At 39.8% G+C, this 27,254-nt stretch overlaps 2 protein-coding genes and 1 long non-coding RNA gene across 5 annotated transcripts in view; 1 reads left to right on the forward strand and 2 right to left on the reverse strand.

The window, feature by feature from the left end:
* nsfa (N-ethylmaleimide-sensitive factor a) overlaps positions 1–7,832 on the reverse strand; it is a 36,709-nt gene extending 28,877 nt beyond the window's left edge. For all 3 annotated transcript variants that reach the window (XM_007568274.2, XM_016679778.1, XM_016679779.1), the window contains exon 1: positions 7,719–7,832. In XM_007568274.2, coding sequence (XP_007568336.1) covers positions 7,719–7,730 — 12 coding nt within the window. In that variant the 5' untranslated portion in view covers positions 7,731–7,832. The remainder of the gene's footprint in view (positions 1–7,718) is intronic.
* Positions 7,833–8,179: 347 nt separating this feature from the next.
* Positions 8,180–8,947, forward strand: LOC107838205 (uncharacterized). The gene is made up of 2 exons (XR_001664264.1): positions 8,180–8,367; positions 8,444–8,947. It is a non-coding gene; the product is annotated as an uncharacterized LOC107838205 (long non-coding RNA).
* Positions 8,948–12,155: 3,208 nt separating this feature from the next.
* Positions 12,156–25,453, reverse strand: LOC103149224 (cyclin-dependent kinase 5 activator 1-like). Its single transcript, XM_007568275.2, has 3 exons — positions 24,643–25,453; positions 20,162–20,788; positions 12,156–19,318 (listed from the first exon to the last, which is right to left on the reverse strand). The coding sequence occupies exons 2-3, from the start codon at positions 20,672–20,674 to the stop codon at positions 18,827–18,829; spliced, it is 1,005 nt and encodes a 334-aa protein (XP_007568337.1). The 5' UTR covers positions 20,675–20,788; positions 24,643–25,453; the 3' UTR covers positions 12,156–18,826.
* Positions 25,454–27,254: the final 1,801 nt, after the last annotated feature.

Genomic DNA, 27,254 nt, shown 5'->3' on the forward strand with positions numbered 1-27,254 from the left:
AGAGCTTTACACCATAAAGACAAACCTACACAAAAAAATACAAAGTTATAGAACACAGTCAACAATGGTCAAAGCCTCTCTAATTTTTGGAGCCAAATATTTGACACTAATGCTACAGCACTTAATCCTGACCCTCAGCTCATTTCTAATCCATAAACCCCGCCTCCATGTTTTCTCTATCTTTCATAGCTGACTGTTAATACCTATCTCTGCAAACTCTCCGTTAGCACAGATGATGCTTTGTATTCTAAGCATCATCACACCTACTGTTGGCTGCAGCAGAGCAGAGCGCCACCTGCTGTGGAAGTGTTGCTGCAGTGTCGTCTGACCACAGCAGAGTGGCGTTCTAAATATATCTTCAGATCAGAGCTCAGGGAGGAAGGCTCTGTGCTGCAGAATCTGGGATTAACCATTTCTCTCTAATTCACAGCTGACACACACACACACACACGCACACACACACACACACACAAACATGCTCGTGACTTCTGATTCACACAGAAAACCTAAAATGTCTCCCACTGGAGCTGTGAGCCAGGGCCAAACCACATCATCCACTACCGTACTCAGTTGCTGATAGAGGAATGAGTGGCAGTGTCCCATCTAGTCTATAAACATGCTAATTCCTGTACCAGGAGTTAGCATAACATTTGGAGACAATTTATCGGAATAATTGTGATGACATGTGATCATTGGAATAATCGTCAACTAATTTAATAATCAATCGTTAACTGAAATATAGACTGGAAAGAACTCCATTTGCTGAAAGAACAACACACCCAAAGCAGTGATTATGTCAAAGCCTTTACACATTTAACATTTAGAATTAAAAAGAAATCATCTGCAAATTAGTTCTACCCAGAAATCATCAAGTGGTTTCAGCATCAACTGGTTCAAATTCTGTAAAAAAAATCAAATCTCTTATTTAACACTTTTTGCTGGCCTGTAAGTGCGTACAAAATATAACCACCCAATCAGAAGGAGGCTGTACTGATGCTAAGTCAAGCAGAAAGGAATGAGATTTTCACATGTTGATGTTAGAAGTAAATTGTTTGGCAGCAGATGCTTCCTTTGTGTACACTTTGCTTTAGAGTACACTAAAGGAACGCTGTGTTGATTATTTTCAGGCAATAAATGTTTGTTTAAATAAATGTTTGTTTCCTTTTTTGTAAATAAAAGTTATTGAATGATTTTCATATTGCACCGTACTTCAAATATTGTCTAAAAGAAGCTTAACTTGCTAAATGAGAAATCTGTAGATGAATTGATTAATCATCAAAAATAATCAATAGTACACTCAATTACTAAAACAATTGCTAGTTGACCTGCATTTATTACTTATAATCATGTTCCATACATTATCTTATTTCTGATCCCTCCCTACGTGTTGTTTTCTACTCTGAGCCGTCTCTCTCCAGTCATTAGCCTCTTTCCTGCATTTGATTCCTCTTAAGCTCAGAGTCTAGCTGTTAGGTGGAACTCATCGATTAGATAACAGGAGGAAAAATCAACAATCTTCCCTTTTACCAGATTAGCAGCTTAAGTGCTGAAAGACTCCACCAGCCAGAGTTGGAGTTTAGCTACTGAAACGTTAGCATGAAGACAGCCAGCACGCTAATGACAGCATAGCTGAGGTGGTGGGAGATTTCGAGACGCACTTCATTAAACAGCATAACAAGCGAGACTGCAGAGACGGAGAGACACAAATTAAACGAGCCTCCAGCTTCTGCAGCCCACTCACTTGTTTTATCAAACAAGATTTTTTTCTTTTTCTCCTTCGCTAGCTAGAAGAGCAAACGCCTCCCAATCTCCAGTTATTGATCTTGACACTATCCAATCAATCAGGCTGTCCTTGAAAACACCCACACGCTGCTGTACCAGGCAAGCAATTTGAATAATATCTGTTCATACACAAAGCCATCTGGCAAGGAATAAATTCACTTTGGTGCTTGAGATCCATCAAAAAACAAAAATAATTGTAGTTGTTGGCATTTTCAGTTCAGCGTTGCTGTTCAGCATGAACAAAGCAGTTCCTGTTTTAATAGTAATCTGAGATACATGATGATAATCTGCCAGACCAGACCAGACTGACAAATAATTTATTTGATATGTACATATAATAACAAATGTAGGTTTTAGTCGTTTTTTAAAGAAATAATTGAATTGAATTTCCACCAATTTTGACACTAAAATTGACATCAGTGAGTTTTTAAATGCTTTTTTCTTGACGTGTTATTTTTTTACCCAATTTTCCATCAATGTCAACATCGCATAGAAGGAAATTTATCCACCCTCTTTTTGCTGAATTTGTATCTGTCAAGATCTGTGTTATTGTGTGTTTATTTTTGAGTTTTCTGTGTTCAGTCCTGTTTCCCTGTGAGTCTCTGTCCTGTCCTCCCCGTTGATTGCTCCCCAGGTGTGTCTCATTCCCTTAATTACCCCGTGTGTATTTAAACCCACCGGTTGTCTGTGTTCCTTGTCGGATCCTCGTCGTATGTATTGTGGTTTGTGTTTGTTCCGTCTAGTCCGTTTGACAGTTGCTACCGGTATTTAGCTGCGTGCTTGTTCCTGCCGTGCTGCCTGCCTTGGACTGTTTGGGTGCTTATTCATCATTAAACCTTCATCATTCACCATAATCTGGGTCTCGGCGTCTCTCCTCACCACCAACAACCTCACACCTTATGACAGTATCTTTATTTAAAAAACTAAAAATGGCAATAAAATGGGACTATTTTTAATAGTAGGTATTTGTCAAAAAACAGTTTTCTTTATTGAAAGGATAAATTGGTTTTAATTGGCTGGACTGAGAACAAATGTGACTCTTTGCATGGTATCCAATTAGCGTGCAACTTTTAGAAACCTGCTTAAAGATCTGATCAAAAAAATATTAATTTATTTGAAACAGCCTCTAAAATCCGAAAGCCCAGCACTGTTTCTGTCTCACACCTAACAGTCATTGCACAGAGAATACGGAGAACTGTAACTCAGTGTTTGCTTGTTTAGATATTGAAATGTCATATATCCGATCTTTGGTTTCTGGGCTTTAACAAGGCCAGATATTTACACACACTGTATAGCGGAAAAATGTTAAATTAAATCAGTATTTTACAGAATCATTCATCTCAGCACAACCAGAGTGTGAATGTTACTTGCATTTCTGCTGCAGAAGTGCAAGTAAACTTTAAAAAAACAGAAAAAAGTTAGATTATTTTATCTAGTGGATGATGATGAAAATCATGAACAACTGAGTCCTTTACTAAAAGCATTACAAACTTCCCATTTTAATAGTTTAAACACCAAATATACCTTAATATGCACACACAATTGAAATGATCTTAGCACAACTGCAGAAGCTAGCATCCACAGTCTGTGTTATCGCCACTCTTGAGGGTACAGCCAATCAACACCAAGGAAAAAGAATCATGCTCCTGGATTGGCCGCAAATATCATTCCGTCCATCCCAGCATTTAGTCTGCCCCAGCAAATGTTGTTAGTTCAACCAACATTTAAACTAATTCAGCATTTAGTCTGCTCCAGCATTTAGTCTGCTCCGGCATTTAGTCTGCTCCAACACTTCTATTCAGCAGTGCTAGTATCCCACACACAGACCCACTACTGGATAATTTATTTTTATTCAGATGGCCTCAAAAGACTTTCTGTTTTTGTAGTTTGGTGTTGAGGTCATCAAGCTGTCAGTCTGCATAGCCAGTTGCTTTCCACTGACTCCTTTTGACACATCCCAGGATGCAACAGTGCTCAGATGGCCAAGTGAGTCTGTGGTTTTCTCTGGGATCAGAATGCCGGTGGATACTTCTGACTGATGCTGGATGACCAGAAATGAGAATGTACCATCAAAACAGAAAAAAATTATACAAGCTCCATTTTTTTCCACCGACACAGATTTCTGAGGTTTAGTATATGTCAGTAACAATCCAAATACAGAAAAACAGACCTGAATCAAATGAAAAGATGTCTTTTTTTTATCACAAGGATAAATGTACTGAATTACATTTTTTTTGCTAACTCTGAATCAGCACAGCACACTTAAATACACCAACAGCTTCATAATCTTGGTCAAACATGTTAAAACAACAACTTTCATTTGTTCAGTCAGTGCAATTAGGAGAACAGTCAATGAAACTAACTGCAAAAACCTTTCAAATGGTTCAGAAAGTGCAACTGGGAATTCTAAATATAATGTAAAATAAATAATAAAACATGACATCACTCAGAGGACAAAGCATAGAAATAGACTGAATAGATCTGACCTTATGGATCAGACACAATGTCACCGAATTTTTCTCAATATCGTAACTGATACAGATATTAATATCTAGTATCTGGTGACTGCCATCTAGCTGAAGAATGAAACTCGACTGGCTTATTTGAAATTCTGCTTATTTGAAAGAATCCAAATAGTTATAGATTACCAAAAATCAGATTCTGTCTCTGATCCTGCCAGTGAACCGGTGTCATTATCCTGAGAGAAGAGGAACCATGGCTCCATACAAAATGACCAGCTAAAATGAATGTCCTATCAAGCCTTATTGTTATTTTCATTTGTTTTAACACACAAAATTAGGTAAAATGTGTTAAAGGTACTTTGGGGAAGAAGAGCCTTACGTGCGTGAGTCACTCATTTCCTCTGAGATAAAAATTTATGTCTCAGCACAAACAGCACAGTGCTGCTTTAGATAAGAGCACCAAGCTAACAGCTGATAGCTCAGATTTAGCTGGTTGCAGCTGATCAACCCTTTAAAGGAACTTCCTTCAGAAACATACCATATTTAAGAGGACAAAGCTGCAGTATGAGCTCTAAGGGAGAGCTCTGAACTGTTAGCAGCTGTTAGCATCATGAGCATGCATTCTGTCTGCACTGATGAGGACAGAAACTGGGCATGTTGCTGATTAAAATAGAAAACGAATTAGCCTGATGTGACATGTTCAGTGATTTTTAAGGTAAAATGACAGCATGTAGACTCCCAAACCTGAGCGTCTCCAAGGCAACAACATAAAAGATGAGTTACAGGATTGCCAAGATTTGTCTTTTCTTATCTCAGCCTCTGACCTCCTGTAGAAATGACTACTTAGCGAAACCCCCACAGACAGCTCGGGAGGATAACCAGTCAACATTGCAGCTGTTTGTCATAAATCTGGCTTTTGTGACACAAGAAAGCCATTGCTAAGGTTTGCTAAGTCATGTTGAAGGGGCTCTGGTCAAATGAGACCAAAATGATACTTTTCATCCAAAACACTGTATGTACTCGAAAACTGAAACTGCATATGACCCTGAACGCAGCGTCCCACCATAAAGCATGGTTGTTGCGACATCATGATGTGGGCAGGCCTTAATTTTTCAGCTGAGACATTGGTCAGAGTTGAAAGGATGGGCAAAAACTGGAAGAACTGAGACAAGCTAATTGACAATTGGCAGCAGGTCTAGAAAATTGATGATCAGAGGTTTATATGTGGTAGAAAACTACCACTGCACATCTCTCTAAAAACATCAGCCTGATCATTGCCTTCCTATGGAATTCTGCTTGACTCTCATGTGCCTTCAATTGAATTTCTCCCATTGAAGTGGATTTCTCCAGTAGAATTTTAACGGGGCCAATCAGAGAACAGAAGAAGTTGTGAAAGATGATGGTGATTTTCTACACTGTTTTATAGAGGGTTATATTTTGGAATTAAACCAAGCTACCCAGAGCTTGTTGGCCACACTTACAAATATTGAGTGATTGATGGAGGAATGTTTAAGATATATTATTGTTGCAGCTGTATTTAATGACTAAACGTTAGCTAGTGTATAAAACCAGATCCAATTATTTCAAACTTCAGCACAATCAATGACGCCTCCAGCAAGCAATGGGTTCTCAGCAACCCAGGTTCCAGACCTTCTCTATGAAGGAAGGGGTAGAACCAGGAGCTGGTTTGGGTTTTTACCAGGTATTAAAAACATAACTGTGACTCTAAAACATGGTGTTGGCAGAATCCTTACAAGGAAGCTTGTTCTGATTGACTGGAAGATCTGATTAAACATGTGAAAAAAAAAAACACAATTCCTAGGGTGTTTTTTAGTCTCTTTATTTAGACTCTAGGATAAAAATATCCTACTATTTAATGAGTACTTCTTAAAGTTCAATCAAAATTATTCACCAGATTTGTCGGCACAAACCAAGAATGTGATTTGGGTTTCCATCGCTCGCAAAGTAATCAATCAATAATATTCAACATCTTTTCACATTATGTACTTTTGTACAATAAAAACTGATTTGACTGATAACATATAAGCACACAGCTGTTATCTTGAAGTTCTATTTATTTTCCACAAATAAATAGTTATGGTGGACAGGATTTGGCCCACAGGGTTCAACTTTAGTAAGATCTGGTTAGTTTAGAGTAGTAAATGAAGATGGGTGGCATGGACTTAAAGTTTCATCATGATATTTTGTGGTACCACGGTGATAACGAAAAAAGTGACCATAAGAACTATTTACTACATTTTTTAGGTAATTTTATGACTGCATAACAGAAATCATACATGCTGCTCTTTAAACATTCCTATTTGTAACACACTTCTTTGGGGCACCAGTCATACACAGTAACTGCATTTAATCATATTTTAGATGTATTCATATTTAAAGACATTCTCATTGAACAAACAGTGGAGAAAATAGTAAAACTAACAATCCCCACAGTACTGACAGCTTCAGTGGATTTTAAGATCCATAATTAGAATTTATCGTGACAACCTTAAATCAAAATGCTTCTTAGAAACGGATCACGATAAATTATAAAAGATACGATAAATGCCCTCTAGTAGTAAATATTCTACTAGGGTACATTCAGTGCATTACATGTCAACACATGGGGACAAAACTCTGGTTTCATCCGTCAAGTCAGTAAAGCATATCAAATGGATTTATTTGCTGGAATTAGAGGTAATTACATAATCCTTGCTTAGACATCGCGCTATTCCGAGGCTTTTAAAGCAGAAAAAAAGAGAGGTTCGCCTTGTTAAATGAAATCCACCCCGTTCACATGATGAGGACTGCAAGGAGGGGCTTGTAGTGAAACTGATGGCAGGCGAGCGGGGCAGGTTTAACACAAGCTACCTTTAACACCCTGTTCCCCTGCGCGTCGACGGGTTGAACAAAACAAGTCAGATCAACATGCACCATCCAGCAGCCACCCATACACCGCTGTGTGCGGATTTTTCAGCGCCACAGGGCTGCGGATCGGAGGCGACATTAACGCATTCTGCGCGAAATTGGACGCGCTGTTTTTTTGTTGTTGTTTTTTTTACCAAAAAACGAAAGAAAAAGAAAGAAAAAAAAGCCTGCCCCTGCCTCCTTATTTGATGACCATCCGGAGGACTGGCTGCATGTCAGGCAGCTACGGCGGCTCAAGGGCAAAGCGAAGCCTCGGCTTTCTGTTCATTCTGGTAGTTGTTAGCAGGCTGAGACCATGCAGACCTGGCCCAAAATGTTCCTCACACATACAGAGAGAGAGGGCAGCTAAAGCTGAAACACACAGCCCCGCTCTTCAGTCACGGTGACATTCAGGCGGAAACGAGGCTGCCGTGCGCTCCAGGTTAACGGGAAGATTAGGCTTAACCGACATCTTGCAGCAGTGGGTGAGCCGCATGTTGTCCCATGACAAACACTGGGCCGACTCTGTTTCTTACAGCGGGACAGTAATACATATAGCTCTCTTACCCGGGTCGCCATCTTCGCGGGTTGCGGTAGATCTGGGGATGCGGCTCGGCTCAGTGATTCATACGACGGCGGGGGACGGTGGGGTGAACAGCTCGACGGCAGATCGCTTTATAAGCTGCAGCGCATAGCGCTCTCATTGGTCGGTTGAGGCGGAAGCGTGCCAAAGGGGGCGCGAGGGGCGGGATGAGTCTGGAGATATCACGTTAACCATCTCTGAGTGATGATACAGCAGCACGCGGAGCAGCTCGGAGCTCGAGTCAGAGCTGTTGGACCACATATCACTGAAAACTAACGGTGGATTCGGCTGCTGGGCTGGTTTTCCTGCTTCAGCACCTCGGACAGAGCCCTGCTGCTCACCGGTCACGTGGGTCTGACGCTAAGTCTGGACAACACCGGTGTCTTTTCAAACCCACTGACTTTAGATATAATCTCGGCACAAAAAGGTAAAAAAAACGTGTATTTGTTTGATTATTTTGTGGTGGGTTTTGTTTTACTATTATTTTATATTCACCACATTGAGGAAAAAATAGAAACACCCTATTCTGTTGACAGACAGGAGTCACGACATTAGAATTGCCAGTTGATAATTCTCTTTAGTTGAACTCAAATTAGTCCGGTTTTATTTTTTTCTCAGGAAGAACACCGGGTCGTTTAGCCTCTAAACTCCCGTCCCTTTCTCTGCACACAGCACCCAATGAGCCACAGACCAATTCTTGCTACTGCAGATTTGTTGTGGTTTTAGTTAACATACACCAAAATCTGCCCCAGTCAGCACATAACTTATTTTTGTTTGTTGTAACAGATCATGAGCAAAAATATTATTTTATGGCATCAAAACAATGATCTCGATTCTAGTTCCTTTATTATTCTGTGTTCCTTAGGTTCTTATTTTAATTAAATCAGCCTTCAGTTTTTTCTCTGTGATTCCACTTTAGTATGTTTATGTCTAGTTATTTTTTGTTACTCTAGTTTCTTAGTTATTCTTTAATGTTAGATTTATTTTTCTAGTTTCCCTGTTGCGTACTCTCTCTCGCCCCCTGTGCCATTTTCCCTCGCTCCCCCCTCACACCTGCAACCTATTAGTCAATCAGCCCAGTCTGTTGTTCCAGCATTCACACTGCCAGTATTTAATTACCTCTCTCTCAGTCCTCCTCGCTGGTTCTTCCTTGTGGTCAGTCCCATAATCTGTGGCTGGAGCAGAGAGACGTTTTTCAAAGTTGAAACTTACTGTCAAAGAGCAGTGGAGTTTTGAGATTATGCATCTTCACATCCCAGACTGCTGAGTCCTTTGTCATGATGGAAGATCTTCACATCCCAGAGGACCATCTTCTCTTTCCAGGGGATGAGGACGCAGACCTGCAGGAGGGTGTTGGGTTCCCAGCATGTGAAAGGTCTGACCTCGAGGAGGGGGTGTCGAGAAAAGTCGAGCTCATACCACTTCCCCATGCTGGAGATTTTAGTTTAATAATAACAATGAATAAAGTTATCTTTAAAACTAATTACACAGGTGACATCAAGACCCAACAGTAGAGTCAGACGGTAATAAAAGTAATCTGGTTGTGTGTGTTGTTATTGTGTCCTGCAAACTTTGCTTTAATTCTACTTTTTTCTATTTAATCGTAAAAAATCATAATCAGGCAGAAAGAGAGTCATGGAACAGGAAGAGCAGGTTTCCTGAAGAAAGAGGAAGTTTCCAGCCTGCAGTGAATAAAAATAATTCAGAGTGCTCATTTCGGAGCATTAAAGGTTTAAAGAATAAAATCTAAACATTTTGAGGAATTGGATAAAACCCACAGTAAAATACTTAAATTAATAATGATAACATGATTAAACCAATAATTAATATTGGTTTAGCCAGTGGTTGATGGTTTGATTATAAGAATATTTACACTTACTCTTAAACTTATTGAAGTTCTTACAGGTGAAACAAGTAACTTTAACTTTGGTATCAAATAATTAGAATAATGGATTATTCTTGGTTTCTTTTCAGAAATGTCTGTAATAACTCACATCATGATTATAATAAGAGTAACTAATAATTTATGGTTATTATAAAATTACAAATGAATGCTAAATCAGATAAACTAAAAGGTTATAAATGTGATTTTGACATTGAACTTGAAATGGTGTAACATGTAACTGTAACTAAAGGTCACTGATGTTGTGTTGGAGGTAGATGGTAGGTGAAAGGCCTGAGAAATAACAGTAATCTTGCATATTGATTTAATGATGATTAAAAGATGAATAAAAATACATACATATGTAATGATTGGAATGGTCTGTAATGTATATTTGAAATATATATTCTGTATTCTTGATCTGTAGTAACAGTAACAACTTGACTGTTGTATGTTGATTATTGATGATTAGAAATAGGAACAGCTTGAGTTACAGAATAGATAAGTGATGGAGAATCATACTGAAAGTTATAAGTTGATACAATGACAAATTGATTATGTTTTATAATAAATTACAGAAATAAGATGACTGAAGAGTTGAGATCGTGAGAAATGAAGCAGACTGTGTCACAATTAGTACACTGAGCTAGGCGGGGGTGCTGGGGAGGCTCAAAAAGGGAAGTGAGTTACGAGAAATGGCCAGATGGCCAGTAGGAAAAGGGAAGTACAGAAGAGAGTTGCTGCAATGGGTCACGAAAGAGATGATGGTTGGGAAAGGTTGGGGCTTTCCATAGACTCATCGGAACGTTTCAGAAGTCACGTAGACCTCTCCCATACACAACCATGGGCTGAGAGGGTTTAAAAACCAGCAGACAAGGGAAGAGACTGTTCTTTGTCCGCGGCGTTGAAGGTGAGCAAACAAGAGGACGCAGATTAAAGACCAGCAGAGGATAGCACCCTGGAACCAAGGGGAAGTTGAGACTTCACGCCGCTAAGAAGGGACAGGATCCATCTACCCCCAGCCCTGGTTCCTGATTCGACCAACACCTCTGCCTCAACCCAACGATCTCTATCCTACTGCAGCAGACTTGGAGGAAAGACAAAGGTCACTGATTGGCGAAGATCTGTGCGTTTGAAGGACAACGGGCAGTTCTGCTTTGCTTCTATTCTGAAAGGGGACTTTGCCGCGTCAGGACAAAGACTCTGACCAAGGATATCTGAAGATTTCTGTTGCTGGGATCAATTGCCATCTGGGTGTGAGTTGAACTGCCCCCCAAGAGCCTCGCTTGGTTAAACTAGTGACACAGGATAGGGATAGAAATGAAAATAGGTTGTAATTGATTTAAATTGAATTTATTGTTTTATTGCAAATTTGTAATCTCTGAAAGTTAATCTGCTTATTATTTATCCCTGCTAAAGCTTGCTTAATAAATTACATACTAAAAATTCCAATGAAACTTGTGGACATTGAGATTAATTGAGTCATTTGATCATTGTAGTTTCCCCTGATTACAGTAAAATTAGCGTACCTGATTCTAGAGATGTGGTGGCTTCGTACTTTCCTTTGGTGAGTGTAAAAATAATGACCCTGGGACTTAAGTCTAAGTCACTAAATCTAATCTAGCCGTAAACAAGTGCCGTTATTTTAGGAAAAGAGCTACCCTTAACAGGAGTGGTTGTTGCAGCTATGCAGCTGTGAGGGCTACTCAGCTGACTGTTTCTCAACTGAAAAGGGTAATAACTTCTGGATTGTAGGTAGTTAGAGCTAGACGAGTCTTTTCCACCACCAGTTTAAATAGAATATCTCTTATAAACCGACTTTGGGGTAAGACCCGGGTTTCAGAGATTTGCCGGACCTGTTAGACAGAGAACTGGTCAGTAGTCAGTCGAATGAGTGGCGAGATAAGGGCGGGGCTGGCTATTGTGTAATAACAAACATTACAAAAACATATCTGAGGTCCACCATGTCTCAGGAACGCCAACAGTAGCTGAGCAGATTTCATGTGATGACATCATTAATGACTTTACATCAAGGAACGTTCTCCTATTGGCCAAATGTTGATTCTTTTAAAACCATCCCTGATTTTATGCAATGGAATATTTAGTTGAATTTGTTTCATAAGTCCTTATTTTTTCTTAAGTCAAAAAATGTTTTTAAGATGTCCTCTTGTTTGAAAATATGTGTACTTTAATGTATTGCCCTGGATTTTTCTGTTGTATGTACAATTGTCCTGCTAAGTTTTTGATTCATTTGTTTGTTTTGTTTTGTTTCTTCTCTGTTAGTATGTAGTGCAAACACATAATGTATACGCTATGGTACCTTTTTTATGGTGATAACATAAGTTTGTTAGTAGCAACGATAATAAAAAAGTTTATGTCATATTGTACATGACATGAGACCATGAATGGCTAAAATCTTCTTCAAACATCTCCTGTTGCCCCCTTGAGGCCAAAGTTTGAAAATGTCTGTTTAAATAAAATAAGGAAAAAAAAAAAAAAAGAAAACAACTCTATATCCTAGAAATAAACAAAAACACAGTGCTTGGAAAGATTTTTATATAAAGTCATTGTAACAGTTGATCAAATAATTCTTATTTCTCACATACATATTCATACATCCACATAACATATTGCAGCATTAGCACTCTAGTAACACTAGTAGCCTTGACTTTTGTTCAACAAAGATTCTTCTTTACACATGAGCCACAAATGAAAAGGGAGTAAAATTGAACCAATTTCATCATATCAGAAGCTTCCACAATAGTTTTTGTCTTGTACATGACGCAAGATAAAATATGGCACATTGCAATGAGTTGATCCTCGATGAAAATTTGGGCGGAAATTGCCAAGTCACACTTTTCTATCACAAAAACGATCCTTCTGGTGTTATCACCTTAAGCTTGTCAGGTTACTGTCCCCTAGCAGATGGGAGCAGCTTGGTGCAAAAATGTGGATAAATGTTCACGAATCGTTTTGTTTTTAGAGAAAACACATCAACACTTGTCTGACAAAAATCATCATCTGACATTCACATAGTTGTTCTAATATTTTTAATATACCGTTATGGTCCATTTATCACCGAAGTCAAAGCTTAATCTGGAAATGATGTCACCCTGAATTTAACTATATATTCCAGCTGATAGATGCAAAATGAGTGGAAATTGAGAATTGTTCTGTGTGAACAGGCTAACTTATACAAGTCCACATTACATCTTATGGATGAAAACACTGTAACTTGTTCAATATGAGTATCATGATTTGTGATTGATTTCATGACATACAAACCATCAGAAGTGCAAATAAATATATTCTATTAGAATTGTCACTATATTTTGAACGTGTGGCAGCCATTGGTAACCTGTTAACATTGATTTTCCCAACATATAACATATTAGTTATGACTTCTGAGTGCAAACTGACTGCCCCATATAGCTGGGTGCTTATTTTTTTTCAGTGACAGGCCCTGTGGAGACTTCAGATTTCAACATGATCTAGTTAGCTTCTAGCAAAACAATATCTTTCTAGAATGATTGTTCGGTCACAGGTTGGCAGCTGGAGTTTGGCACAAAATGTTCATCAAGCTTTGGGTTTCTCAAACTGAAGATATATCTATGAGATTTCATGAGTTTGTAGTAAACAGACATGTAGACTAGCTAAGCTACAGTCATGCTAGCATTTAGCATTTAATTCAAATGCCTGACAAATTTAATTCAAAGGCATTTGAATTAAATGGCCTTTGGTTTATGAACCAAATGCCTGTCTGCCAACAAACAGAGTATGTTCAACAGTTTGTTGAACATACTCTGTGTGTTGGTACCGAATGTTAGAGCCTTAAGGTGTGAACTACTGGAAAAACTTAGCTCCCTTTGAGGAGGTTCATACTTTAGCAAACCTGCTAGCACAATTTTACATTTAAATTCTGTCACACAACATTAAATGTAAAGCAGTTAGACAGTGCAAATTCATGTGCCAAGATTCACCAACATTACATTCCAAGAACAATATTAAGATATTGACTTTTTGCCAAAGACCAATTTGGTATAACTAAAGTCTTCCAGCACAGTTTTACCTTGTTGCCTGTAAAATAGGCCTACATTAGGTCAATTAGAAATAAATTTCCTGGCAGCAATGAAAAGTTAGCTTACGGGTTAACTGAAGGTGATAAGATATAGCTATTGTAAAATCACTGCAGGAGAACAGAAAGCTTGTACTGGTTTTAACAAACCCTTAAGATTTTAGCTACTTTTCCAAGAATCGAAATCAAATAACAGCACATTCATTATCGCTCTTTGAAATGTTGGACCTGCCGAAATCACAGAAATCTAGAAAAACAAGGTATTTGTTTTCACCTTGACTTCTGTGGATTCATTGGACGGCCTTGGGAAAATTAGCATCTCTACCGTTTGGACACATCTTTTACCCTCCATTACCCTGCAGCAACAGATGTATTACCTACAGGAGTTTGTACTGCTAAAGAGAAAACAATATGTGGAAAGTCAGGTTGGAAATGCCTTTAAAAGAGATGCTACTGGTCTGATTAAGCCATCAGAAACTTCCAGGTAGAGTGACATATAAATAAGCTCTTTTGGCCTAATTTCATCCTTTGTCTGCATATTTGACTTGTGAGGTCTGATGTAGTAATATGGCTACATGATTTTCATCATTTTAGCTGCTGCAGCCCAGCCAAGTACCATATACATAAACTGCAACTAGAGTTTGACAAATATCTGCAACATGGACACATCTCATCTGGAATTTGCAGATAATTCATAGTCATTTATCATGTTTAAAAAGCCATTTCCTTCTGTTTTCAAAAGCCACCTAGAAACGCAATTCTGATTTTGCTCAGTACTCTGAAACATCAAATAGCCTATTATTATTCTTCAGAAATCATAAAATCCACATAGATGCGTTGAATGCTGTAGTCATGTGATTCCAAAGTTGGCATACATTTAACAAAGGTACAATTTCATTGTGTAACAAAATCACAAGCTTCCATGTTTTTGCAACCCACCAAAGTCCTTCTTCTCTGCTCTACATCTCTGATACAGAATGTATGAAAAACTTTTTTTCTTTACAGTCTCTCTTGTTCAGGACTCAGAAACTCTGAGTTGGCTCATTTTTCTTCTTTTGTGTTTTTTTATTTATTTATTTTTTAGTTTTATATGAAATAATGAGTCTTCATAATGATATGGCACAAGATCTCTGACCTTTATGAGAAGGCAGAGATTTTTAACAACTGAAGACAGTTTATTCGCTACAGTTTGACTTTATGACATAAAATGATCAAGGTAAAGCCTCTGGGATGATAATGTCAAACCGTCATCCTCTGTGGCTCTGCTCTGGTTGCTTTACCTTGACGAGTAGCAATCGAAAGTACCTTTCATTTGTCTCACAAATTAGGTGAAAATTCTGTAGCAAGTTAGAAGTTTATGAACTAAAGGCCTGTCCACACAAACCAGATATTTTGGAAACCAAATATTTTCAGTTCAGTAAAAAAAAGAAAGAAAAAAATACCTTTCCAAAGGTGAGTTTTAAAAACCATGAACTTTAGAATGTTTGTGGTGCATCCATATGATTTGATAACACGGAAAATATTAAAAATGACGTATCATCCCATTTTGTGCATGTCCACACTGAGTTAGAATTGTTTTGGAAGAATATTTTGAATCTTTTCTTGATGGAAAAGCTTCAGAGAGGCTTTCAGTCTGAAGCATCAGAGCTGATATTTTCACCGAAACCGTAACATTCTTGTTGAAATCCAGCCGCTCCAGTGATCAGAGTTTCTCACACCGGCACTTTTTGAAGCCAGGGCTCAGAGTGAAACCTTTCTGAAGCAACCTCCACAGAGGTGTGGAGTATTCCACAGGTGTGAAAGCACACATGTGCAGAACACACGACTGTAGGATTTAATCAGATAATAACATCAACAGTGGCGGATAGCATTTTGTACTGTGCATGCTACTTTACCTGTTCACTTTAACACAACTTAGGAATTTGTGTGTTACTTGATTCATCAGAGACGGGTTACTGTTTTCTAAATGAACTGGAAGCTAGTGAGTTGGAAGCTAAGGTTCAACATGTTAAAATCCCCTTCGCCATCTTGCGCCCTGGCATGACAACTACATCGGATTTAAGGTGTCTGGGTTAAATGTGGACCTTTTCCCCAATCAAATGCTGACACTGTCCAGGCAGTGGTCTTGTGGTCCAGCCTTAGGACCCACCGCTCGCAATCCCCTCATTCCTTAATGCCTAAACGTAACCCTAACCCTATCCCTGACCCTAAAACATGTTTTGCATTGACCAGGCCCTAAGTAAAATTACTTTTTATTTCAAACACATTTCTGTAAATGGCATGAATGAACTAGAAAGGGTTTTGGAATGTGGGGACTTAGAGTGGTGTTGAGGCCCAGTTCAAGTCCAGCTTTTTGTCATAGATGCCTACTGAGCATTCTGATGTCATGAACATCACTTTGAAGTAATACTGATTACAAAATTAGTTGACAAGTTGGTGCCCATGTAAGGGCATTTCAGTTCTGAGATGTCATTTGCGTAGACAGAAAGGTAGCCATGAACAAGGCGTTACGAGGGTTTATAAGAGGATCCTCTGCTTTTGAATTTCGATATCATTATTGTCATCATTATCGCCACCCGCTGGGACAAAATAGGCCTTACAGCATTATGATATGGAATCCTATTGCACCGTGCCAATGCAGATGCAGACTTTTTCCAAACTGAAGGACAAAAAAAAAAAAAAAATCTGCTTCAAAAAATATCTGGAGAGGTGTAGACGAGGCCTATCTATTTTACAGTGAACTTCAGTTACTGGAAATCATGTGGGCTCGTTTTCAACCCTGGTGCTATGTCACCACATAATAGAAGTTTAAAATGAAGGGCTACTGCCTGCTCTTTCATGAATAAATTCTAAGCCAAGTCACTCAGTCTCCCCCATGAGAGAGATGTCATCTTGATGCCACAACATGGTGTCTTACTTCCAGTAGTTCAGCATGACCACCCCTCAGTCTCTTTTGTGTTGTTGAGGTGCGGCGTGTCCAACACAAAGCAGCATGCTAGGGAACCTACAGAAGCACACATGCATGTCAGACAGCTTGGTCAGAACATAAAGCCAACCAGGTCGCCTGACCTAAAAATGTATCTAGTCTCTGGTTTGGACTAGATTGACTGGTCCGGAGCAAGGTAGGTGAAGGGAAAGAAGTTTTGTCCGTGTTGCTGTTGAAAGCACTGAGCAGTGGAGACGGAGGATGGTACCGGCAGCCCGGGTCTCTAGAACCAAACAGTGAAGTCATAGAACTGCCTTGGAAGAGGAAATACATCTATGTACTCTCTGATATGACTAGGTTTTCTTCAGATGTTTCAGTATTTATGCTTAAGGACGTCCCTCATGACACAGGAAGTCACCAAGAATACAATATTCCTTCCTTCTTTCTTTCCATCCTTCCTTCCCTGCTCCTTTCCTTTTTTCCTTCCCTACTTATGTTTTCAGTATTCAGCACCGACATGCAGCAATTAAAACAACTAAATCTGTTCCCCATGTAAATATGTGCCCTGGAGGGTTGAGTATTGCACTTTGTCATGTTTTCGTAAATGTAAACATTTTAAGGGCGGGTAGGTTTGCTTAATGATCAATGATCTGTGCAAGAAGGACTAAGATTTCACTTAACCTTCTATATAAGTAGTCGGTTCGCGGAGTTTTCCTGAATAAAATGTGAATGCTCCTTTAAAATACAGTACTTTAGATATATTGTTGATGGAATATTTAATTACAGCGAAGATTTCACCGGGGAGAAATATTACTGCTTGACTTCCCCTCTCCCACATCATGGTGTCAGCTAAGGAGCTTGAGCAAGACCATGAGAGTAAGCCTGAGAGGAGGAGGCCAGTTGTTGGCTGTGTGTTTGGGTTTCATGGAGTGATTTAGTGCCAATGCGTGTAAAACACAACATATTTGTCAAAAGTCAAGCCATTGACTCAAAATGTATACTATTGATTGGTGCTGTATGTGAATGTGGGTCCATGTCTGCCGTCTCTGAACCAGTTTGGAAGATTTCAGATGATATCCCCTGAAAAAGTTCCAGGTCAGATTGATTTGTTGCCTAAGGCTAAAGACTGATATCAAAAATATCTCTGAAATACTTCCTGTTAGTATCTCCAAAAGAACTTTGCTTTCTAGATAAGAGATATTATACAGTGTCTTGCAAAAGTATTCCAGTCCTTTGAACTTTTCAACATTTTGTCACATAACAATGTATCAATTTTTCAAAAACATATCAGAGTGCCACATCACAGTTAATATGATAAGAATGCTTTGATGCACTAATTGGAGGAATCTTATATTTTAAGTGCCATGTATGCAATTTTTGGATGTCAGAAATCGTTTTGTTCTCTGGTCCCACAGTGGATGGACATTTTTGTTGGCCTAGATGCTCTACCACAAAAGGACTGGTGGAAACATTGTGATGAAAGATGAGGAAAGAGTCTAAGAACATGGGTCTGTTGTAGCCAACAGTCTCATTGCAATTTTCAAAAATAGTATCTCAATTACTTACTGTACTTACTGTACTGTCCAACTCTAGAAACAATCATGTCTTCTTGCTCTAAGCCATGTATGTCCCAATAAAAATAAATTATTTCATTGTGTACAATAAAATAATTTATTAAAATATGCCACAGTTTTTTGATGCAGCATGACAAAATGTGTAAAACTTCAAGAGGTCTGAATACTTTTGCAAGGCACTATAAGAGACATTTTTCCCCATTTGAATGATGTTCAGTGTTTACCTGTAGTTAGAAAAAATGTCTTGGGATTTCTTTTTTCTAGCCAAGTCACTTTAGTTATTCAGGCTAAGAGGTCATACTTTGATCAGGTCCAGTGGACTAATTGGTGTGAAGGTGTAGGAACCACCTCAGGGTCTCACACTGTATTGACTCTGACGTGGTAAATCTGTCCCACAGGCCATCTGTTTGTGTATAAGTGATTCATTAGCTGGCTCTGGTGATTTCATTTCTATTTATGAACTGAAATGTTTTTTTCCTTGGGGCTACGAACAAGAAATTTGGTAAATGGTGGACCAAAAGAGATGCCAGACGACTGTATCTCTCCAAGTTAAGACAACTCTGTTTCCCATTTGCCTTCCCTGACTGTAACCTCTCTATCCTTCCACCTTTCCTAACTCACCTTCCAGATCCTTTCTATCGGTCAAGGCCTATGAGAAGCTTAGTTTTCTCTTCCTCTTTCTTGCTCTCATTCTTCAGGTCGGCAAACACCTGGGTGAAGAAGTGTGGGTCGGTGTTGATCTGAAGCATCTTGCCACTCATCCGGTTGATGATCTCCAGGCAGCGATCCCAGAAGGCTTCCTTCTCTGCTTCAACCAGGAAGGGCTTCAGCGGATAAGAGATCTCATTGCCCATGTAGGAGTAGGAAAGGTAGAGGCAGGTGAGAAGCGAGGCCTGGAGCTCCCGCTCAGAGGCCACCTCGGACGAGACCACGTCGCGGCACAGCATGTAGAGGAAGACCACGTTGGCTGGAGTGATGAAGCCCTGATCCTGCCAGCCCTGCAGGAGCAGGGAGCGGTCCACGCTGCGCAGCCACAGCACTGGGTCTGTGGGGGACAAGCGCTTCAGTCTGTAACAACGGCGGCAGAGGAACTCTCCGAGGCTACGCATCAGTTCACTGGTGGAAGCCTGGGGTTCAGAAAAGACAATACAGGTCAATGGAAAGAAACAGAAGGTGCAAGGCGAAACAGATGTCAGTTTGATTGACTGATCGATTAATTAAAGGTGACACATCATGCTTCCTTGAACATGACATGTCACCTGGTTTGTGTAGCACACTCTATGGGCTACACGTAACATATTCATAAGATTTTCACAAGATTTTTAGCACAAAATCTTTCTAAGATAATGAGATTCGGTTTGGTCAGTTCTGCCTATATTGAGAAGGAGATGTTTCAGGGGCTCTTATCACTTTAAATCCAAACAAACAGCTGCTGCTCCCCAAACCCCAACTCAGCATTTACACTTGCACAAGAAAATGGCTGAATGAATGAAAGTACAAAAATGTGCAAAATGGAAATTTTGCATAATAAATCCCCTTTAAAAACAGTCAACTAAGGTGATCAGGTCTTGAGCTTTAGACTTAAAGATGGATCAAAGGTCTAGAGGGAGATTGTTCCAGAGTTGGGGTGCTGCCTCTGAAAAGACCCAGTAATCCCAGTGCTTCGGCCTCATCCTTTGGGACATCTAATAAAAGCTGATTTGATTACCTTAGGGGTCTCCCACATACAGGAGGACTTAAAAGGTCAAATAAGTAAGGTTAGTCAAGGCCAGTAAGAGCTTTAAAAACAAACGGTAACATTTTAATATCAATTCTGTAATGAACAGGAAGCCGTTATAACAGGCTCAGGTGTTTGTTAAATGATGGACAGTTGCATTCGGGCCAAGTTGAAGTCGTCTTGGAGAATAACTTTAACTTGTTGTTCCTGCTGAGTTCAGGCAAAAAGATTAAAAACGTGACATTTGCCTTACCTGAACAATGATCCGTTTTGGCGTTCCAGCGGCAGTGGAAGGCAGGATTCCAGGTCCTGTGAGGGAATTCTTTTTGGCGACTACAGCAGCTACGTTTGCAACGGTCTTGGAGGTGGGCAGGTGGGAGGAGGTAGTGGTGGTGGCAGCCGAGGGGTCCTGACCAGATGAGTATGACGTGAGGTTAGCGCAGGACTGAGACTTTTTTAGCTTTAGGCTGTTGGAGGCTGAGTTGGTCGTGGTGGCTGCGTGGCCGTCCGGGGAGCTCCCTTTTCCGCCGTCCCCAACTTCTGACTGCAGCTTCTTGGAACCCTTCCTCTTTGCTGATACAGCAACGATCCGTTTCCATGGCAAAGCACTAATAATGGAGGGGCGTTTGAGGGACTTAGCCGCTGCCGCAGCCTCCTTGGCATTCTTGCTGTTCTGAACAGCTGTGTAGTGGCCCACTGTGGCCGGGCCGTCCTCAAAGAGAGCAGCTTTGCGGTAGCTCGGCGAGAGCGACAACACCGTTCCCATGATGTCTGATCAGACTCCTTAGACAGACCGGACTCAACGGGGGGAAGCTCTTTGACTGGTGAGGACAAAGAGCTCTGAAGGGGCCAGAGTGACTTATTGCGGAGGAGTTACAACCTGTAAACGGAAAACAGGACGGCAAAGTTACTAAAGAAGACATTTTACAACAAATAGAAGTCTGTCATTATTATAGCCGCAATGGTGGATTCCATAAATCAAACAAAATGTGAAGAAATGACGGAGATTTTCTGGAACAAGTTCCATAGCATCAGTGAAGTATGTGGGCTGCTTTTGATGAGCTCTTGTTGCCAAACGTTCATGTATCCTGTAGCTGTAGATAGGGCTTACATTCACAGTGTCCAGCTGTGAGTAACAAGGTGAGTTACTTTTTGTGACTTCACCGTCTTGTCAATGTGTTGGAAAGAGGGCTGGCCAACATATGATGACTGTCCCAATGGATGTAAAACGAATGCACACAGGCTGTGTTTTGACAGTAGGTTCTACATGTTCTTGCTACATGCATTGTGTTTTTCTCTGTCCTTCTCCTGCCACAACCCCAAAAAGGCCAATGGCACATGTCTTTCTACATGTCTTTCTACTTTTATCTCAGTAGAACTCTTCAATAAAGAAATGCTATGAAAGTTTTCCATAACATTGTAAAGCACATATAAGAGAAGTCTTTATGGAGGCAATAATGCTAAGTTGTCTGGGTCTTGTGTTCTGAGGGAACCTGTGACGTCTGTTGGGTCGTGATTGAAAACACCTGTCAGCCGTCTCCAAACAGGTGGACGACCCATAAAAACAGTGTTTGTTATCTTTAGAAGTTTTTTTTTAAATTATTTATCATGCAATGTTTATAGAAATGTTGTTATATAAGGCATTGCTGCAGCTGGTAGACTTTATAACCATCACGGATCCAAACTCAAACTCAGTGTGCTCACATCCCTGCAGTGACATGCAGTCTTTTTAATTTCCTATAAATATTTTTCTTGTTGCCTTCTATCCACAATTAAAAACATCTGGCATAGTGGCACCTATTTCACTGGCATCTTTTTTTTTCCTGAGGATGCTATTTTTAACTACAGTGCAGTATTACAGTATTTCCTTTACTGTGTAGTTTCTCCTTTTCCTGGATATGTTCCAGTGTCAGTGGTAGATCCAGGCTGTGTCTCTGTATCAGAAGCGCTCCCTGGTGCAGACTTGCACCAGGGAGCATCGAATGGGATCCAGAATACACGCCTGAGACGGTGAGGAAGAAGCTCCAACATGGCTTCCATCAAGGCTGCACCAGAGCGATGTCATTTTATCTCAGATCTACCACTTAACTCTCTGGAAAATATCCAGATGTACCTTCTCTAATTTTACCACTTCAATCTCGGAGAACTTCTGACATTTTTGTCACAAATGACAAAAAATTGCGTTAGAATTTTTCTAAACTTCCAAGACATTTCTGATCTTTTTTAAATTATTATTTCTGACTTTTTAATATCAGAAAACATCTTAGTTTTCATGTCACAAAGTTGTTGCCTTTAGAGTAAATTTGGAAAAATTAGAAATTGTGTTTTGCAGATTTATGACTTTATAACATTAAAGAATTTGCAAGTTGTTTTTTTTCCTCATAAATATGTGAAATTAATCTCTAGATTTCAGAGTTTTTTAGCTGAAATATAATCCTCTGTGGCCAATTTTCCTTTCTTTTCATCTAGATTTGGCTCTCATACTCTGTTGTAGAGGTCAGTGTAAAGTTTCTCAATATTGAGGTAGACTACAATCATATTTATTAAATGTTCCAGTAACATAGTAAAAGATATTAATCAAGTGATCATAGAGGCCCAGGATTTGTACTTAGGCTAAGTGACTGTAGATGCTTTGCATTTTTTTTTGTGGTATTTTTCTTCCACTGGCACCGAAAACATGAATAATCAAAGCCTCAACCGTGAAGCATGCACCTCCAATCTTTACATATTTCCTGGAAGATGTTAGGAAACCTTTTACAAGACCTTTTCAGGGAATCTTATTGTCTTGAGCTCCTTGCTAAAACAGTGATGCCAAGGTTGAACTTGTTTTATTTTGACTTTATGTGATATTTGTTGGTCAGTCATGCATCAGCACAGTTTAAAACCGCCTTTTGGTGCAGTTACAGCCGCAAAACTTATAATGTTTTTACCCTCTTTTCTTTACACAACAGCTTGAGCTCATTCTGACTGGATGCAGAAAATTTGCAAACAACAACATTAACATCTTCTCCTGGATTTTCATTTCTGTTTTGCTCTGGATTTCGATTGGTTTTGATGAAAACCATTCTGTTGTGTCTAAGGTTGTTGTTCTGCTCGGCCACCACAAAAAGTCAAAATGGGAGGTAAGAAGGCCATGAAGCAAGGTTTTTAGGTTTTCACAAGTCAAAGAAAATGATGCGTGTATTTGTGTGTTCAGCCTCATTTACTCGGACACCCCAAAACACAATATCATGATGAACGAGGAACACAGCACACCGGTCAGAAATAAAGTTGAAGAAAGATTGAAGCATAGATTCTTAAACAAAATTCAAAGTTTTGATTACATTTTTCTGGCTGACCCACCCATCCATCGTCTGAAAATAGAAGGAGGATGGCACACAACGCTCCAGCTGGGCTAGCAGAGCATTAACCAGATATGGACTCAAGACATCTGAGGTAACTTGGGAGGAGATGCAGAGAGTCATATCATCACTTTCCTGTAAAAACGGCATAAGTTATTTATTTATTTATTTATTTATTTATTTAGCCAAAAACATCAACAAAAAAACAACGCTTTTTTGGCAAAAAATGACTTAGGCCATTATTTTAGGAAAGTGTTGATATCTAGATCAGGAGAATCTGTCAACTACTTTTCACCCATCAAACAAGTAGCTGAATACCTGAAGCCATCTGTTAGTGTAGCGCTAAACAGCTATCATCAAAAGGGAAACAAAGTATCTCCATTTGAAATAGGTAAGTTTTTCTCTTGCATATTAACATTGTGCACCACCGTGCTTCTTTGTTTCAGTCCTTGTTGCTATGCAGCATTGACTCCTGTCTTCTAAGACCAAATTTTCCAATGAGAGACAAATCAGTTATCTTACATATCATAGTTGCTACTGTAATTATGATGCCAACAGGTCATTTAACAAACCAATGACGGAATACAAACGTGTGCCACACTTTTAAGATTTCTAAGAATTTCTGAAAAGGTTTGAAGACCATGTAGAACTTTTCTTCCAGCATCGTGTTCCTGTCACATTAAATGCCAATAAAATACATCAGAGTTTATGGTTTGTGACAAAATGTGGACAAATTTGAAGACGTATAAATACTTTTGCATATAAAAGTAACTGCAGAAAATTATTTGTAGCTATTTATTAAGAACAGTTAATATCTGTATTCAACATTAACATTGTGGTGCACCATTTGACTTTTAAACCACATACTGTAAAATAAACGTGTTGTGCAATCAGTGCAGGCCTGTAGGTGTTGTGGTGACAAATGGTGAAAGTGCACCATTTCGCGGCACAAGGTCACGTTAAGCATGCCCGCCCTGCAGGTTGGAGGCATATTGCTCTTTTTGTTGTCATGGCACAGGCAACTGGTGATCATCGGCGTTATATAAGGAGCGAGAAAAGGCCACATGCAGAGACAGTAAAAAGAAATGTGCGCAGGCATCCATCTTAGCTTCAAAATGGAAGCCTTGAATCCACCCCCACCAGCAGACATCAGCAGCCGCTGCGCCTGCCCGCCTCAACCCATCCGAGAAAAACAGATAATGAACAGAACCATGCTGATTTATCTTCAGGGTTTTGTTTGAATGAATCAAACAGAATGATTGCAGAGGGGTTACGCTGAAGCAAAATGTACATTTTATTAGCGTTTTTGTTGGACTGCCTTTCATTTAAAAAGAAAAAAAGAAAAAAAAGAAAAGAAAAGAAACATGCCTCTGTCCTTTCTGTGTTTTCCTACCTTCTAATTAATCCTCTCTCCTGTGGGATCCATGTGTTCCTTCTCGACGGATCGGCGCTTTCAGATTGAAAGAAGAAAAAAAATCTGCACACCATCGGCATCCACCAGCAGCGGCTCAAAACGGCTTCCGTCCCGGATGGTAGCCTACATAAACAGAGCCTGACGCGCGTCTCTCTCTCCCCCCAGCCGGTGGTCTCTCTGGTCGCCCCCCTTTGCCTCGCTCACTGGGGGCCCCTCCTTCGTCGATGGGAACACGGGCCCAGGATAGATGCGAAAAAGCGCTTCAGAGCGCGAGAGAAGGTGTCTTCCATTAAGAAGAGATTACTTTGGTCGGTCGAGGCTGTTGCTCACAGCTCGGACGGATCTTCAGACAGAACAGAGAGACAACAGGTTCTGATCCCTAAACTGACACAAAACCTGAAAACGGGGAAGAAGAAGAAGAAGAAGAAGAAGAAGAAGAAGAAGAAGAAGAAGAGAGAGAGAGAGAGAGAGAGAGAGAGAGAGTGCGCGTGTGTGTGTGTGGGGGGGGAATAGATGAAATCCAAAAATAGATGGCAGATATTCTCTCTGTAAAGCTGCCAGAGAGAGAGAGAGAATCGTTGCTTGGATGCGGGCATCTGCAGTTATTCGGGTTGGATGTGGGAGGGGAAGCGACGGCCTCTGATTGGCTGCTGCCGGGATGCAGCTGCTGTTGATGCTGCTGCTGGTGTTCAGTGTTCACCCGCGCCGCTGCAGCCATTGGCCTGCCGCTGGCCGCCGGGGCCTATTGGGAGCTTCGCTGTCCGCGGTACTGAAACTGCGGCGGCTGCTGCTACGCCGAGGCGGGTGGGGGAGGCTGGAGGCGGGGGGCCAGCTGCTGACAGGTTTTTATGAATCAGACCCACGGAACACCGTGTGGGTGTCGAAACCCAACAGGATATCTATACAGCCTCATCCGGGGAATTGTATCGGCTTACTCCCTCATTTTCACCGTTCAAAACAGACATTACACTGGGTTTTAATGTAATGTCTGTATATATATATATATATATGTCTATATTTTTTCAGCTGAATTAGGACTATTTTGTTGAATCCAAAAATGATGTCCATTTTTTTCAATCAGGTCAGGTTTTTAGTCTAATTTGGTTTAGAGAAATCTGATCTGACTAAATTGATGACATTTTTGTGACTTTATCAGTTCATTTCTGTTAATATTTCTCATCCATAGAAAGGTTTTAGGAGAAAAAAATTGATTTCTAACATGGTGTATAAATTAAATGTTACAAACTTGGATTTCTATAAATTGAATAATAAACACTGATAAGTACATGTGAATTAAACATTACCTCCTTTCTGTCCTGATGGAATCTCTCCTCCTGCTCATCACTCACTGATCCAGATTCTCAGGAAACCAACCCAGATGTGAGAACAAGTCATGCATTTTGATGCTCATGTTGCTCCATAGTTCAGAAAGTTGACTTGATTTAACAAAACCAGTTTGATTTTTGGATTCAGCTGTTCAAAAGGACCCTACAGCAGTGGAAAAACCCCAAACAATGTTTTGACTGTTGACCAGTGTTATACATTATTTAATTTTAATTTTTTTTTTTTTTTTTTTTTGCTTTGTTAATTTTAGGAATCGATGACGGAGCAGAGACACAGAAAGAGACAAAAGGACTGAAAGGAGGATTTTCTATGCTCATGCAAAGCAAGAAGCCAGTGGAAGAGGGAGAACGACTCCCTGATGACAGGCTAACAGAACGTCAGACCAGGTTTAGCTTCTATAGAGGGGAAAAAACACACACAAAGAAAACATAAAAATACTTTCCTCTACAGCAAATAAAGAAGTAGAGAAAGTAGGAAAAGTGGATAGCTTGTCCTCCAGCGGCTTAAGCCTCTAGCAGCATAACTGAAATAAAAATAAATAAATGGAACTAACTAATACAAATATAATATACAAAACAAAAAATGCCACGTCAGGCATTCACTTGAATTAACCAGATATACTAAGGTTAAAGGTCAGGATTAACTTTTGGTGTTTTGTCTCTTTTTCTAAACGTCTGGGTGTCAGGTCCTGACTTGTTTTGGTGTTTGATTATAGTGTCATTATCAATCTATGTTCCTTAGTCTCTTTGATTAGATCAGCCTTGTTTCTGTTTTACCTTAGTTGCTTTAGCTGTTATGTTCCTTATGTCTAGTTATTTGTTTTAGATTCATTTTCCTAGTTATCCAGTTTGTGGGGCAGCACAGTGGAGCAGTTGGTAACTCTGTTGCCTTGCAGCAAGAAGGTTCTGGGTTCAATTCCCAGAGTTTGCATGTTCTCCCTGTGCATGGAGGGTTCTCTCCAGGTACTCCAGCTTCCTCCCACAGTCCAAAAACATGACTGTCAGATTAATTGGTCTCTAAAGTGTGTGTGCATGGTTGTTTGTCTGTGTTGCCCTGCAATGGACTGGCAACCTGTCTAATATATATATATAGAGAGAGGCCCCATGGGCCAAAACTTACAAACTCTCTTACAGAGTTTGATTGCAACAGAAGTTAACTTAAAATTTCAGTTTTACACATCAAGTTTCTCTCTGGCGGTTATAACAGGCCAAAAGCTTTGTGTTAATTTGCAAAATGACATTATGTAT

This window comes from Poecilia formosa, unplaced genomic scaffold, assembly GCF_000485575.1.
Source record: "Poecilia formosa unplaced genomic scaffold, Poecilia_formosa-5.1.2 Scaffold220, whole genome shotgun sequence".
NCBI lineage: Eukaryota > Metazoa > Chordata > Actinopteri > Cyprinodontiformes > Poeciliidae > Poecilia > Poecilia formosa.

Coding starts and splice junctions, on each gene's coding strand:
- LOC103149224 (XM_007568275.2), bottom strand. CDS start 20,674: ATGGGAACGGTGTTGTCGCTCTCGCCGAGCTACCGCAAAGCTGCTCTC. Junction 19,319..20,161: donor CAAAACGGATCATTGTTCAG/GTAAGGCAAATG, acceptor TCTGAACCCCAG/GCTTCCACCAGTGAACTGAT.